The sequence below is a fragment of the Patiria miniata genome, unplaced genomic scaffold (genome assembly GCF_015706575.1).
Source record: "Patiria miniata isolate m_02_andy unplaced genomic scaffold, ASM1570657v1 HiC_scaffold_1, whole genome shotgun sequence".
NCBI classification, from domain to species: domain Eukaryota; kingdom Metazoa; phylum Echinodermata; class Asteroidea; order Valvatida; family Asterinidae; genus Patiria; species Patiria miniata.
Window position 1 is genome coordinate 7,541,848 of NW_024037047.1, and position 14,639 is coordinate 7,556,486.

Below are 14,639 nucleotides of genomic sequence, written 5' to 3' on the forward strand. Positions count from 1 at the left end.
CGCTTCAGTGACTTCGGAGGGTTTTGCATTTATTACTGGAAGACTATTCCCTGCGTTAGCAATTTCTGACTGTGTAACACTGCGATGGGCTTTTTGCGATTTCAAAGGGAAATTCAGTAAAACCGGCAACTGCAATAACCAGAGATATACAAGGTGTTTCGAAAAAAAAGGAAACCCAACTTCAAAGAATGAGTATGGACAGACGATATGTTTACTGGCTATAAAACTAGTATCATCTGAAAGCGTAATCTCTATGCTTTTCAATGATACCGTGTTTAGGTTTTCTGAGTCATGCATCATTGTCTTGAAAACTGGATGCAAAAATGCAGTTGGTTCACTTTCATTAAAAAAAAAAAAACCGCTGGGCACGGTGTGCCTATTGTTACGGAAATGTCTGTGAAATGGCTTGAATGTTAATCCTCGGGGAAATGGCACATTGTTTTGAACGTGGCTTGGTCAAAACGAGAAATTCGTGACAAATACTAAAATCCAGTTTTGAAACCAACCCGACTTGGTTTTTTGGGGTTTTTTTACGCACTCGTGTCTTCTTCTTGAAAGCTTATTCTCATGCACACCATACCTATTGTGTTTGACATGAAAGTGAACCAACTGCAATTTTGCATCAAAATCTCATGACAGTGGCGCTCAGTGATGCATGACCCTGGAAATGTAAACAATGTATCATTGAAAAGCATAGAGATTATGCTTTCAGATGATACCAGTTTTATAGCCAGTAAACATTTAGTCTGTCCATACTGGTTCTTCAAAGTTGGGTTTCCTTTTTATTGAAACACCCTGTACATGGTGCAATATTGGTTCCAATTGTTTGTTTAGTGACATTTGCCACGACACGCGGGCGCATGGGTAGTTCGAACTCGCATGACTTTGTCAGTGAAACAAATTCACGCATTTTGCATCAGTGGACGTACCAAATGAAGTATAGAATTTAGTTTCAGAAACATCATTGTTGGTTGTGTGAATAGGAAAACCTTGAACTTCTTGAAAAGTTGTCTGACAGCACGAAAGAACAAAACATTCCATGTTTTTCATTTCGAATTTCTTCTTTAAAAGAAATTATATTTTCAACCATAACTGACTTTCAGGTATCATTGAGGTTCTGTTTAAAGAAAAGGAAGTAGCCTTGATCTTTAAGGGCCCTGTGCCGCATACCTGGATGGTAAACATGCTATAGTGTGTAATATTGTGACTAGAAAGTAAAGAAAGAGGCCATTATGCAGGTTAACACTCGCTTCATATTATTAGGTGTTGGGCCATAATAATATAGGTTTTCTCGGTCAATTTCGGCAAATGAGCAGCCAATTTAATATTCGTGCGTTCGAATTGAAGCTATTTTGCCTCTCCAGTTGTTACTGCGTTTCAAATTCAGAATTCGGCCATTCAATTTCGTTTTGAGGCATTCAAATTCCTTTAGCACTGTGTTCAATTTTAGCATATCGTCATTCCTTTTCGTGACACACAATCATCATTCAATTGAGCAAAGCTGGTTCGACTGGAGATTTTGCTGATTTAATTTTTTTCAATTTCGTAAAGAGGCAATCAATTTCGCTGAAAGAGAATTCAAATAAGTACGACTAAAGAAATACGAATAAACAGATAAACTGTACTAGGCAACTGTTTCGTATCTTCACTTTACATTGGGCCAATGAGGTTTTTTCTTCTTCTTTGTTTTCTTCTTCATTCTTTTTTTTGGGGGGGGATCTTTATTGGTTAACTGACCAAGACCTAATTTTGTATTGTGTTTGAATGGGGTGTTTCGTTATGTTTTTCCTGTTTTTTTATTGTTTAAGTTGTTTCTTCCTCAACCATCAATCTGTTGGCGTGCCAGACAACTTGGCATATATGTTTGGTTATGGTTGTACCACTGCATGCACTTCACTTGGGTGATGACATCAACACTCTGGATGGCTGCTTGTTGAAGGAGATCGCACCTCCACTGCTGCATGTTCATTCCTGCTTGCTGAGCAGCCTGTCTGTCTCCGACACGTTGTTGCCACTCAGGTAACCCAAGGATGCGTTTAACTGCAGCCTTGAATGCAGAGTGTGCCATCTCCGTGCTGTTCAGGAATGGGGAGTAGGGAGGGAGGCGCTTCAGCTGGATCATTGGGTTGGCACCTTCAGGGAGTTGGGCTCGCACGTGAGGTCTCGCATTGTCGTACATGAGGTAAATGGGTTCGTCGTCTGGGAAAACTGCATCACACTCTTGAATTGTGTCCGCAAGAAACTCCTCGAATCTCTCTCACGTCACAGTTTCGAATGCGATTCGGTGGTGCACCAAGCCTACTTCACTAGAAACAGCGAAGGTGACATTGTAATTTCTCCCTCGTTGTCTGTCGACGACTCGTCTTGCAGCGATCCCTCGTGGAGCTCTACCCTGGGAGCGTCGAGTCCAGACGTTATAACCTGTCTCGTCAATGAAGACTAGATGCACCAGAACACCATGCTGCAGGAACCACTCACCATACTGGACGCGTTGATCAAGAACTTCAGGGGAATTTCTTGCATCAGGGACGTCCTTCACTAGTTTCAGTGTAATCATCATCCCATCCAAGGCCCTGGCTATGGTGGCAGTAGAAACCTGGGGCTTCTCTGGCAGATGCTCACTCAAACTAGCCTTCATTTGTTGAAGTGTCAAGACGGGATTAGCGTCAAGGATGCCTTGCAGATGGTTTTGCATGTCATCATCCATCTTGCTGTGGGTTGCTCCTCCTCTTGCCAGCGTCTCTCGCCTTCCAGTCCTCAAATATGTTGCAACATTGATCTGGCTGTGGACTTGTTGATGTTCAAATTGATCGCAAGCTGAAGGTAGTCTTGCTCGTTTCCCTCGAAGGCCTCAATCAACCTTTCTCGATCTACATGGGCCACTCTGGCGTAGCGACCACGAGCTGCCATTTCTAGAAATAAGCGTGTAAAACTGTAGCGAAAGCTCGTCTTCAAAGTACATCGGCAAAGTGACTCAAGTGCCAAAAAGTGAACCGTATTTATGCCTTCAACATTCTTAAGGAAACAAAAATTTTAACAAAGCTTTTTTTAGATTGCACAAATTCCAGAAATGACTGCCCAAAAATGAATTTGAATGACTAAACACACGCCTCAAAAAGCTCCTGCGAATTTGAATGCTGCTTTGTTGAATTGTTAAATTGCATGATTATTTTGTTAAATCGAATGACGCAACAGTACATTTGACTGGTCATAAAACGAAATCGAATGACCCTTTTCAGTAGCATTTGATTTCGCGCGAAATAGAATAGCGTAGTGGTTAAATTGGCTGCTCATTTGCCGAAATTGACCGAGAAAACCTATAATAATAATAATAAACAGTGCTCATCAAGCGCATTTTACACAAAGTCCCAATGCGCTAAACAATACAAAACAATATTAATACCATGAGCCCAACACCTATTGTTATTGTTAGAATATACTATTTCTTTTTTTATTCTTCAAGATACATTCTTTTCCAGAACTGTTTATCAACATGAAAAGTGATATGAACTTCAATTGTCAATACATGAATGCATAACCCACTGAAGGCGTATTTTTTTGTAGTTACGTCATCATGACGTTATCATGGGTCAGGTGACATTACTTCAAAAAATAATAAATTTAATCTTTGAAATTAAATATGAAATCAACCGTGAGAGACCAGAACTTGAATTTTGCGGGAATCGACATGATAATACATGCTCTTCATTTTTTCTCGTGCGCGTCAAATCAGGTGACCATTCCTTCCAGTTGAAGCCGAGAGTACCTAATAATTTAAAAGTGGAAATAGATATGAACTTGCTTTTAGTGTCTGGCTGGGTTGGCCTTTCCAAAAAATGATCGGTGACGCCATGAAGTGTTCGAGCGTCCTCTAGCAGCACGTTAAAAAATGTCCAAAACGCAATGTAAGTTGATGTCTGTGGCGAAATTTGCGGTAATCGCTTCAAAATTAATATACATGATGGCCTTAATGCAGACAAGACCTGTGCGCGAAAAAAAAATGATTACGTCATCAGACCGGAAGTTAAAATGAAAAGACTTTTTTTCCTTTGAAAATTCCTGAAAAATCAACCCTGAGAGATTTAATCTCGATTTGTGCTTTAAATGGCACTTTAGTAATAGGTCTAAAACTTCCGCAGATTTCGTTTCAATAAGAAACCTTGGATTTGCCCTGCAGCCCCCTCGAAATTTGAAGTTGACCACGCCTACGTCTTATGATGTTCATTGAATGCAACGTACATTGTACCGTGTATTGTACATGCATGGTACATGTATTGCGTGTGCACAGAAATGGGGATGATTTCGTACAACAGGGAACCCCCTCCAAACAGCGTGCTCTCCTACTGAGTGTCTGGTTTTACGACTGTTTTATGTTTACTATTGAGCCGCATGTAACGGCTGTTTGATGGACCTATGTATTATTGGGTGTTAACCAATGTTTTGTACACGTATACGGAAGCAATTTTTTTTTACTTCTGATGACGTCTTTATGAAACTCAACAGTTTGGCTCGCAAAAGCGCCCAATTGAGCGGTTTTTTTTCCTTTAATTAAGCGCTTTTTCTAAAAACATGTGCATTGGGGTAAAGCAGATATGGCGAGCAATATTTTGTAATGCGCCAATGGTGAGCGACCTTTACCTTTAGAGATTTCAGCTATTTATTTTTTTGTAACGATTGTGCCTACTAAGTTTACACTACAGCAGCATACCCGTGCAGAACCTCACCTGACTCTTTTTAATGACCCTGTGTATAATTCTTGCACGCGCTATTTTTCAACCCTCAACCCTCAACATCAACATCAACATCAACAATCAGCAAGCAACATCAACATCAACAATCAACAATCAACAATCAACAATTAACAAACAACATCAACCATCAACATCAATTATCATTAATCAACATCACCAATCAACAATTATTATTATTATTATTATTATTAAATGGTTTATTTAAAAACATCATATCGCAGCCTCGCGGCCGAATTGCACAATGTTTTACATGATTTATAAATATTGTTAAAAGACAATGCTTACATACAAATAAGAAACACGAAACTATGACACATAACAGTAAAAAAAACACCAGCAATCAACATAAAAAAACAACATCACAATCAACATCAACAATCAACATCAACTAATCAACAATCAACATCAACAATCAACATCAACAATCGAAAATCAACATCAACAATCAACATCAATTACCAACATCAACAATAAACAATAAACAATCAAGAATCATCAGCAACATTAGACATCAACAATCAACATCAAGAATCAACATCGGCATTCAACAACAACAATCAACAATCAACATCAACGATCGACTGCAACGATCAACATCAATAATCAACATCAACAATCAACGATCAATAAATAACAATGCGAACAAGCATTATGTTCTGTTCATTAAACAGATATAGTTCTTGCCATCACAAACATGTGCTAGCCCAACACCGTGTGTTTGTACCACAAACACTAGTTATTAGTATTATTACACTGGCAGTGAAACCCAGCATTCCTCAAAAGTGCCCCAGGCACTGTAGCTCGCAAAACTGAAGAAGCCTGTTCAGAGGAGACAATGAGAAGAAATCACAGTTTAAGAGGTGTGGAAAAAACCCAGAAGAATATTCTGGGGCAAATTCACGGAGTGAGGAAGAGACTGTAAAGTGGTTCTTATCTAAAATTGAGGATTGGAAAGATGACACATGTCCAGACAGGATTCTGACTATTTTACTGCGTATTGTGAACTCCTGCAGTTGCATGTCTGGTTTACATAGCAACAGTCTAAAGAGGGCGCTATACAGTTTTAGTGGTGATGAGTAAACTCGTTTAACCCACACAGGGACTGAAAACCCAGTCCACATGTTGGCCCAGGCGGGGAGGGGGGATATATGCATATCCCAATGCATATAGACTTCAGCCCAATTTACCTACATTTGCACTGTATTTTTCCCAAATGACGTAATACAGGGTGAGTAAAAAAAAAAAAAAAATGTCAGGGCCATTGTTTTAGTGAAGCTCTGCATGCAGCACTTTCAAAATCCAGAATATCAAAGCCCAATTCATAATCTTTCTTTTAGTAGAAGAATCAATCAAATCACAAATGTAATTTTCAAGGAATGTTTAAAACAACCACCGTTTTAAAGTTCTGTCTACGGAACACAAAAAGTAAGTGTTCTTTCCGCAAAACGAAAACAATTACATGAGGATGTGTGTGAATTGTGTTCGTTTTGCAGAAAGAACGCACAGTTAGAAAGAATGTAGTTAGGACTTAGAAGGTTACAGATCCTGTTTTCATCTAGCACATAAAGGGGTACGGGCAACATTAACGATGGTAAACTAGTTTTGATAGAATAAAACTAGAACTCATATCACTTGTGATGAAATAAATTAGGTTATTTTTACAGGCACAGTGTTCGTGGCGTGCCATCAAGTGTGCTTCATCGGATCGGAATTCGACCCACAATCTGGTATCCCACCCCGTTGGTTCTTACCGTACAAAGATCCGTGCGAATGCACAGCTATACGTCTCGGTGGGATGCGCATCCCTGCTTCGTCATACCGCCAGGGGGCGCCCTACTATCTGGATCATCTCATCCTAAGTGAGGTCTCGGAAGAAATACAGACGATCTTCAATTGCTTGGGTAAGGTTAAGACTTCCTCGTCTTAAATCATAATATCTTTACCACATCAATTGACCATGCTATAATATGCGAGGGCCTATAGCAACTCTACACTGACGACGCATGGTAAAGGGCGCCACCAAGAGCCCACAGAAAGCCTATGTGTCTCGCCGTGCACCTTCCGAAAACTCGACCTTCATTTTGTAGACTGTGAAAAAGATGTGTATATTTACTCGGCCACACAAATTTGAATAAAGAATTTTATGAATTTCCTTTTGGGGAGGGTGGATAGGGTTGGACTGGAGGATGCACGGTGACCGAGGGTCTGGTTGTGGTAGGCGGGTTGGACTTCATTTGAAGCTATGGGCGCTTTTTCCCCCTTATTCTTGTCTTTCTTACAGGAATTCGTGGAGGGTACGAACAAAAGCAGTCTCCCCCCTTTTTAGATCTGCCAGTGCTTTCAATTACTCAACATAACGCTTTAAAGGTAGTCCATCATTTGTAATTTGTGCATTTTGTTCGTTTGAAGCAACAAAAGTGCTCAAAATCTAAAGAAGGGTGCTGAACAACTAGCCTGATGAGGTTTCAGCTCAGATTTAGCTGTATATTTCGAGAAAAACAACATTCTAGGATCTCGATTTCAGATCAAAAGTTGCTGAATCATGTTTTGAATTGGGCCTGAATTCAGCGTCCAAGACACGTTCTCACTGAGCCGATTGCAGCTACACGATGTCGCGCACCGATTATATAGCAAGAGGGCGCGCGTGTGCGTCGTGTCAACGCTTGCGCGCGCTTCGCTGAATAAAAAAAACGAACTACTATTCCGCAAATTTCCAACGGTGCTTCTTAAAGACGCATCGTTGGAAAGGCCTTCTTTCGTTGATTTCTTCAAAATGACAGCTTGCCTGAAAGAATAATTTCACAGGGAGTTTAGTCCCCTCACTATCTTTCATCCATTTATGTTTTTTAACAATAATTACGCCAGTTACTTTTGGGATAGCTGCAAATGATGGACTCTGGCTTTAAAAAAAAAAAAAAAAAAATTGTTCATTTATAGAGACATCGTTTTTTTAACATAAACGAAACCCTTAACATAGATCTCAGTGAACCTACTTTTTTATAGATTCAGCAGGTGGATGTTTGAGCCCGGAACCCTTGGGTCTCGAAGACGGCACGATCCCTAATGACCGCATGAAAGCGTCAAGCTACTATAATTACGCCCACAGAGCAGCAATGGGGCGACTGAACAACTCGGACGGTTCCTGGGTGACCACGAGGTGCGTACGTTTAGTGATTGCAAGCTACATCGCGAATGATCTACTGGGAACATAAATAACAGATATTCATACCTCTGAAATTTGTAAATCTATGAGACACCCCTTTTCAGTAAAGAATTTCGCAAGTTGCACTTTATGGGCCCCGTGCGCCAACAAAGAGGGAGCCCTTTTACCTAGCAAAACGTCCCACGGGCGGGACATTTAGCTTGTTGACGCGCACCGTTCCTTGTGAGTGACGCACGTACACCAGGGGATTTGTACTATGTAAACGCAGTGGCATGGCCGCACGTCGCGGCAAAATTGTAGTCAGGCAAGATGACGTCGGTCGGTCACCCCCAACTGTACTTTCTTTGCCGATGAGGGGGTACTTGTGAACTCAGCGGATAGGGCATTTAAAATGTTTCATGACAACTGAGGGCGTTGTTGCTGTGACTCTCATACACTGAAACCACAAGTGAACCACAGACTGAGAGCAGAAAATATTACCACGCCAAAACCCTAAACTCTGGTGACGGTGTATGAGGCTCGATCCGGGGATGCAACTGACCCAGTTTCGCTGTCATTGGGGGAAGACTGTGGGAGAAGAGTCATTTTGTAAATTTCAATAAAATGACCCCAAGTGACCACTAGGTGACCTTTGGCCCCGATCTGACCATACCCCATATGAAGCTTGGGTCATTTGTTATTATGGCTAAGTTTGGTTGAAATTGGCCAAAGCGTTTGGCAGTTAAAGCAATTTAAAGCTCATGGTGAGAAAGAAGATGAAGAAGACGAAGACATAGCGAAGGATAATATATTAGCGCGCTTCGCACGGCTGATATAAAGAAAGAAAGAAACATGACAATCACAGTGTATCAGCGTGCTTCGCACGGATGTTTTAATGATGAACAAAAAAATTACCTTAAATGGCGAGTGGGTGGCATATGCCGATATTGAAGCACCGCTTGATGTCGTATAGATTATAGACGTCATCAATTTATGAATTAATGAGTTAAGTTGAGACTGATTCTCAGTTGAAGCCTTCGCTTTGCTATCGTTGTGGTAGGCCTATACCATACCAAAGCTTTCTATTTATGTTTCACCTGTACCATAGACTGGTTTTCGTTACTAACCTTTTTTGTCAGAACTGTTGTAAACCTCGGTTGACTTTCTTTTTTTTCCTTGCAGCTCCCAAAATTCCTGGATCGAGGTGGACCTGCATGACCCCACTGTGGTGTCTGGTGTCATTACCCAAGGCTCCATATACAGCCATAGATGCGTGACAAAGTACAGGGTGAGATACCAGTCGTCTCATTCCTCGAGCTACGAGCATGTCACAGATCAAGCAGGACAGACCAAGGTATATGCGACGTTCAGTGTTTTTAGAAACATGGCTCACTGCAAACAAGTCATGGAGTGAAATCACAAGTGCATCCAGTCAAATCACAAGTCAATGCAGAAGTCAGGTCACAAGTACAACGATGTTGCCAGAGAAATGTCTTTTTGTCAGGACTCGGTTGAATAGCTTGACAGTGGTTGAATTAGAATGGGCTCCGTGCGCCAACAAAATAGAGCGCGTGTTAACCTTTTTTGAGAGCTCCGTGGACGGGACACACAGCGTGCGCGTGCTGTACTGGTTCGCGCGCGAAGAACGCACGATTTCCTGAATGTGCAAAAGTACAGTGTCTTCGCGTGGGCAACCTCGTGCCCCGTGGGTACGATCTTGCAGCGCCATGTTGTTTCCCATCATGCCTTGCGCGATCGTAAGTGTAAGGAACGAGCACGCGCCCCTGGAGTCGAGGCTGTTGCGTGGGCGTCAGGCCTCGTCGGCGATGGTCTCCGAGACAATTCCCCGCCTCCAATAACTTTGGGTACATTCGAATTGCGTAGGGGATGGATTGGGATCCAGTCTAGGTCACTTCCAACTCTCCTTGTCTGGCCGTTGATGGGGTACTTGTGCACGAAGCCCATACGTTGGACCGGCATATTTAGCAGAGTTCAATGGCATCATTGGTAATAAATACCCCAGCACTCGGTGAAATCGGAGAGTCATCAACCTCGTCCCCAGTGCTTACTATATTTCCAACCTCGTTTCCAATAGTAAGCCCTGGAAAGGAAACTTTCTTCCTGTATCCTGATTTGATACCGCAATTTGCTAGTAATGAATTTCTATCGTGCAGTTGGTGTTGTTATGTGTTTTCACGATCATTGTAATTATAACGTCTGCACCTTCTCAAAAATACTACTTTCCTTTCCAGTTTGCTCATATTAATATGAAATGTGATACTGCATATTTGCGGGCCAGATTGTAACATTTTAACTTAAAAAACAAAATCGTGCTTTCATTTATCATGGCGCGAAGAATTGATGTTGTTTTTACCCCACACACCGCATACAAAACAAACGCTAATGTAACCCACATGCAGGCACCAGACTACTCCTCATTTGCATACGTGTTCAAAAATCTTTTGAATAAATTAAGCCACAGAAAAAAAATTTGGTATCATTGCAAAGCCAATGATTTGCGCTTTAACATACAGTGAAAAGTAAGAGATGGGGGTTATTCCTCATTATGACATGTAACAATATAAAACCTTCGCGAAATGAAGCCAGAATCGTGTTTAATGTTCATATTTGCAAGACCTACTTCTTGTGCCTTCTTTCAGGTGTTCGATGGTAACCAGCAGAACCCACAAGCACCAGTCACCAACCTCTTCAGCCGTAGCATCATGGCGATCACGGTGCGTATCGAGCCCGTAGCTTGGGTTGAGAACGTAGTGTTCCGATTCGAGTTGCTTGGATGTCGCCATCATTAAGAAAACAGTAACATTAAACAAAAGCAAAACACATTTCTTCGAGTTACAGGTCAGTTTGATTTTATTCTCGTTCTTTTGAGGTGAACATCTGCATTTCTACCAAAGCAGATATAGTAGCACGCCCCCAACCCAAAAGGCAGTGTTGTAGTCAAGGTACTTAATGATGAAGTGTCATTTTTTGTTACATTCCTATGGGTATGCCCAAACAGTTTAAAACTGGTTTCCTGCATACACTACAAATGACCACACACATGTACAAATACAATGCATTACAAATACAATACAACACAATGAAATTAAATAAACGCATATGGGATTACTGCATGATTGTAAAGGAACTATTATAAATATTGTAAAACTATTACAAAGAAACATGTTTGAAACGACGTCGCTAGCAGACTTTTCTGAAGGCCTTATGTGAATTCAGTGAACACGAAGAATTTGGACATTTCCTGTGACATCGGGAAAACATATTTCAATACGTACGCTGATTGCAGGAGGGGCGAAAAAAACATAAAAACCCTTTTGGGAGAAAAACGGGGAAGAAAATCCCGTCCGGTTCCTTATTATTACGGCAGCCACGTTTGCTAACTCAGTAAGCACAAATTTATATTTGTATATGCCTAATCAGTGATGGCAGAGACAAAAACAATACATCAATGCAGACATTTTACTGACTGAATGTCTAATACGGGCTCAGATTTGAATGAGGTTAGAGAAGTCATGGTTCTCAACTGTACATACTAATTATTCCATATAAATAAGTGTGATCGCGAGAAAGTTGACAATGCGCTTGTGATTATCTTGGTATGATTGACAAATATATATACGCCCCGCCCACTGCGCACGTGGGCAGCAACGCGTGCGCCTCGCCAATGCCACACTGCGTGATGTTCCAACCTAGCCGCGCACGTCATACGCGCGTGAACGCACGTCGGACATCAATCAAGATTGTGATTGGCCAAGGCACCGTTGGGGCGGGGCTTAATAGATCGGTTAATTGATTTTTACTTGTACTTGTTCACCAGATTATATTAGTCTGTAACGGGAAATTGATGCAGGCGAAATGTGTTTGGCGCTGTAAAGTAGGTGTATACGGATATGTATATAGCAAGTATTGAAATCAATGTGGAATTCCCGCACATTGCACCAAAATGTAATGCACCGTACCTTTTTGTCTAACTTGTGTCAGTTAGTACGCACTACAATAATGACTTTATATACTGCATATAATTTAACGATTTTTTGTTTTCTATTGTGGGATACAGATTTATTCCATAAGACTGAAATATTTACCCTCTTAACTTATTTCGTGTTTCAGTGGAAAGGAGGGTCGAGTGCAAATTAACATAAAAAGATGTAAGTGACCTTTAAGATGACCTGTTTGTTCCCCAAATGCTAGCATATTATTTAAAAAAAAAATAGCATGAGGTGCGACCATCTGGGGATGCATAGGATTATGCAGGCGTTGACCAAACTAATTCCTTGGGTTTCTCAAGCTAATTTACCGCATACATTAGCTTGGGAAACCCCAGGGGCACTACTTAGCCACGATGCTAGCAACATTAGCAATGCTGCAAACCTGGGAAACAGTGTTTGTGTGTGTGTAATTTTAATTAATAATGTTTTAATGGTGTTTTTTATATAAGTGATAACTTTTAATCTTTGTACATTGAACCGCAATTCGGTCTTTTGACCGCGAGAGTTCGATAAAAAAATAAATGAAATGAAATGAAAAAAAAAACAGCAAACGGGGATCAGTCAGAGACGATACGACCGAAATGAAAATCCGGAGGTCGCTGGTTCAAACCCCGCTTAAGTCAATGCGCCGTATTCTTGAACGCATGAGGGCGCTGTCAAGGAAATCTAATTTTAAGTCTGGGGTCGTGAAGCAACGTACGTGGAAGCAATACGTACCTACGGCGTATGCGTGAAGCTAGCAGAGATACTCACCACTCTTTAGTCTTTATGCACTTCGACATTTCACATGACAAGTTAGATTTGAGGCTTTGCATGGTTGGGATACTAAATAATGAAAAGTTTGCGGAAACACCATGTGCGAATAATTTCTCAACTAAGAGAATGGTTCTGAAAAGAACCAGAGGTATAAACTCGACGTTCCGGTCAGTATGCTCTGACCGTCTTCAGGAGAGTGCCTAAATTCTAAGAAAGTGAATACTTAAGTAGCAAAAGGCGAAGTCAATGAAGTGTGAGGTTGCATCCTGTGAGGATGCCAAGTAGACAGGATCCTAGAACAAGCTTAGTGCCCACTGAAGTTGCAGTGTCAGTAGAGGGAGGACCTAGGGTATAGGAGACCCATCAGTCTAAGGTGGTAGCTGAGGACCTAGGGTATAGAATGAATTATTTGCACATGGTGTTTCCGCAAACTTTTCATTATTTATTTCACATGACCCTGCTACTAGCTTCACGCATACACCGTGCGTAAGTGCGTCCACGAACGTTGCTTCACGACCCCCAGACGCAAAATTAGATTTTCTTGACAGCGCCCCCATGCGTTCAAGAATACGGCACTCAAATTTACCACAAAGAATACCACTAAAATTTGATAAATCAGTTTGGTTTTATTCTCGTTCTTTTGTGGTGGTTATTTAAATCACCTGAAATATCTGCACTTCTACCAGAGATAGTAATTCAATCCCAACCCTTCTTAGGCAGTGTTGTAGTCGAGGTACTCAATGATTGACTAATCACAAGTATACATGCAAAAGTGTGGTCGCGAGTAAGTCGGCAACACGGTGATAGTCTTGGTATGACATGTGATTGATAATTGACAAATCTATGTAAGCACCGCCCACTGCGCACGTGGGTAGCAACGCGTTTGCCTCTCCAACGCCACACTGTGATATTCCTGCCTAGCCGTGCCCGGGCCGTGCACGTCATACGCGCGTGAACGCACGTCGGACATCAATCAAGATAAGATTGTGATTGGTCAATACACCGTTTGGGCGGGGCTTAATAGATCGGTCTATTTTTTATTTCTACTTGTACTTGTTCATCAGATTAGATTAGTCTGTAACAGGAAAAGTGGTCCCGGCAAAAGGTGTTGAATGTTGTAAATTAGGTGGATATGGATATGTATATAGCAAGTATTGAAATCAATGTGGAATTCCCGTACATTGCACCAAAATTTATTGCACCGTACATTTTTGTTTAAATTTTGTCAATTAACACGCACTGCAATTATTACTTCATTTACTGCATGTTACTTAACGAATTTTTCGTTTTCTATTGTGGGATACAGATTTATTCCATGGGACTGAAATATTTACCCTGTCTTAACTTATTTCGTGTTTCAGTGGATAAGGAGGGTCGAGTGCAAATTAACATAAAAACTTGTAAGTGACCTTTAAAATGACCTGTTTGTTCCCCAAACGATAGCATATATATATATAAATATTTACGGCGCGACCATCGGGGATGCACAGGATTATGCAGGCATTGACCAAAAAATTCCTTGGGTTTCCCAAGCTAATGTACCGCATACATAAGCTTTGGAAACCCCATGGGCACTACTTAATCACGATGCTAGCAACATTAGCAAGCTGCAAACCTGGGAAACAACAAACGAAACGGGGATCACTCAGAGAGGACACGGCCGAAAGGAAAATCCGGAGGTCACAGGTTCAAACCCCGCTCCAGTCAATTTCTCTGTTCAACTTTCAAAATTGTAATAATGAAGCCAGTCAGTTTCCCTTTGTGGTTATTAAAAAAGCGATAGAACGGTTTCTTCTAGTCACAATTCAAGTTGGATTTATTCTCGTTTCTGTTGTGGGAGTTATTTTAATCACCTTAAATATCTGCGTGCAGTTCAACCAAAGATAGTATCGTTCTTCCCTTCCAAACTCTTTTTGTAGTCGCTTTGTAGTCCGCTTTGAGAGCAGACATGGCTCCCGGTCCGTACATTATTAATACTGA

General features: G+C 41.2%; 1 protein-coding gene across 1 annotated transcript; it reads left to right on the plus strand.

Moving 5' to 3' along the window:
• The first annotated feature begins 8,186 nt into the window (after positions 1 to 8,186).
• Positions 8,187 to 11,597, plus strand: LOC119730066 (retinoschisin-like). Its single transcript, XM_038202855.1, has 3 exons — positions 8,187 to 8,218; positions 9,076 to 9,247; positions 10,554 to 11,597. The coding sequence occupies exons 1-3, from the start codon at positions 8,187 to 8,189 to the stop codon at positions 10,701 to 10,703; spliced, it is 354 nt and encodes a 117-aa protein (XP_038058783.1). The 3' UTR covers positions 10,704 to 11,597.
• The last annotated feature ends 3,042 nt before the right edge of the window (positions 11,598 to 14,639 follow it).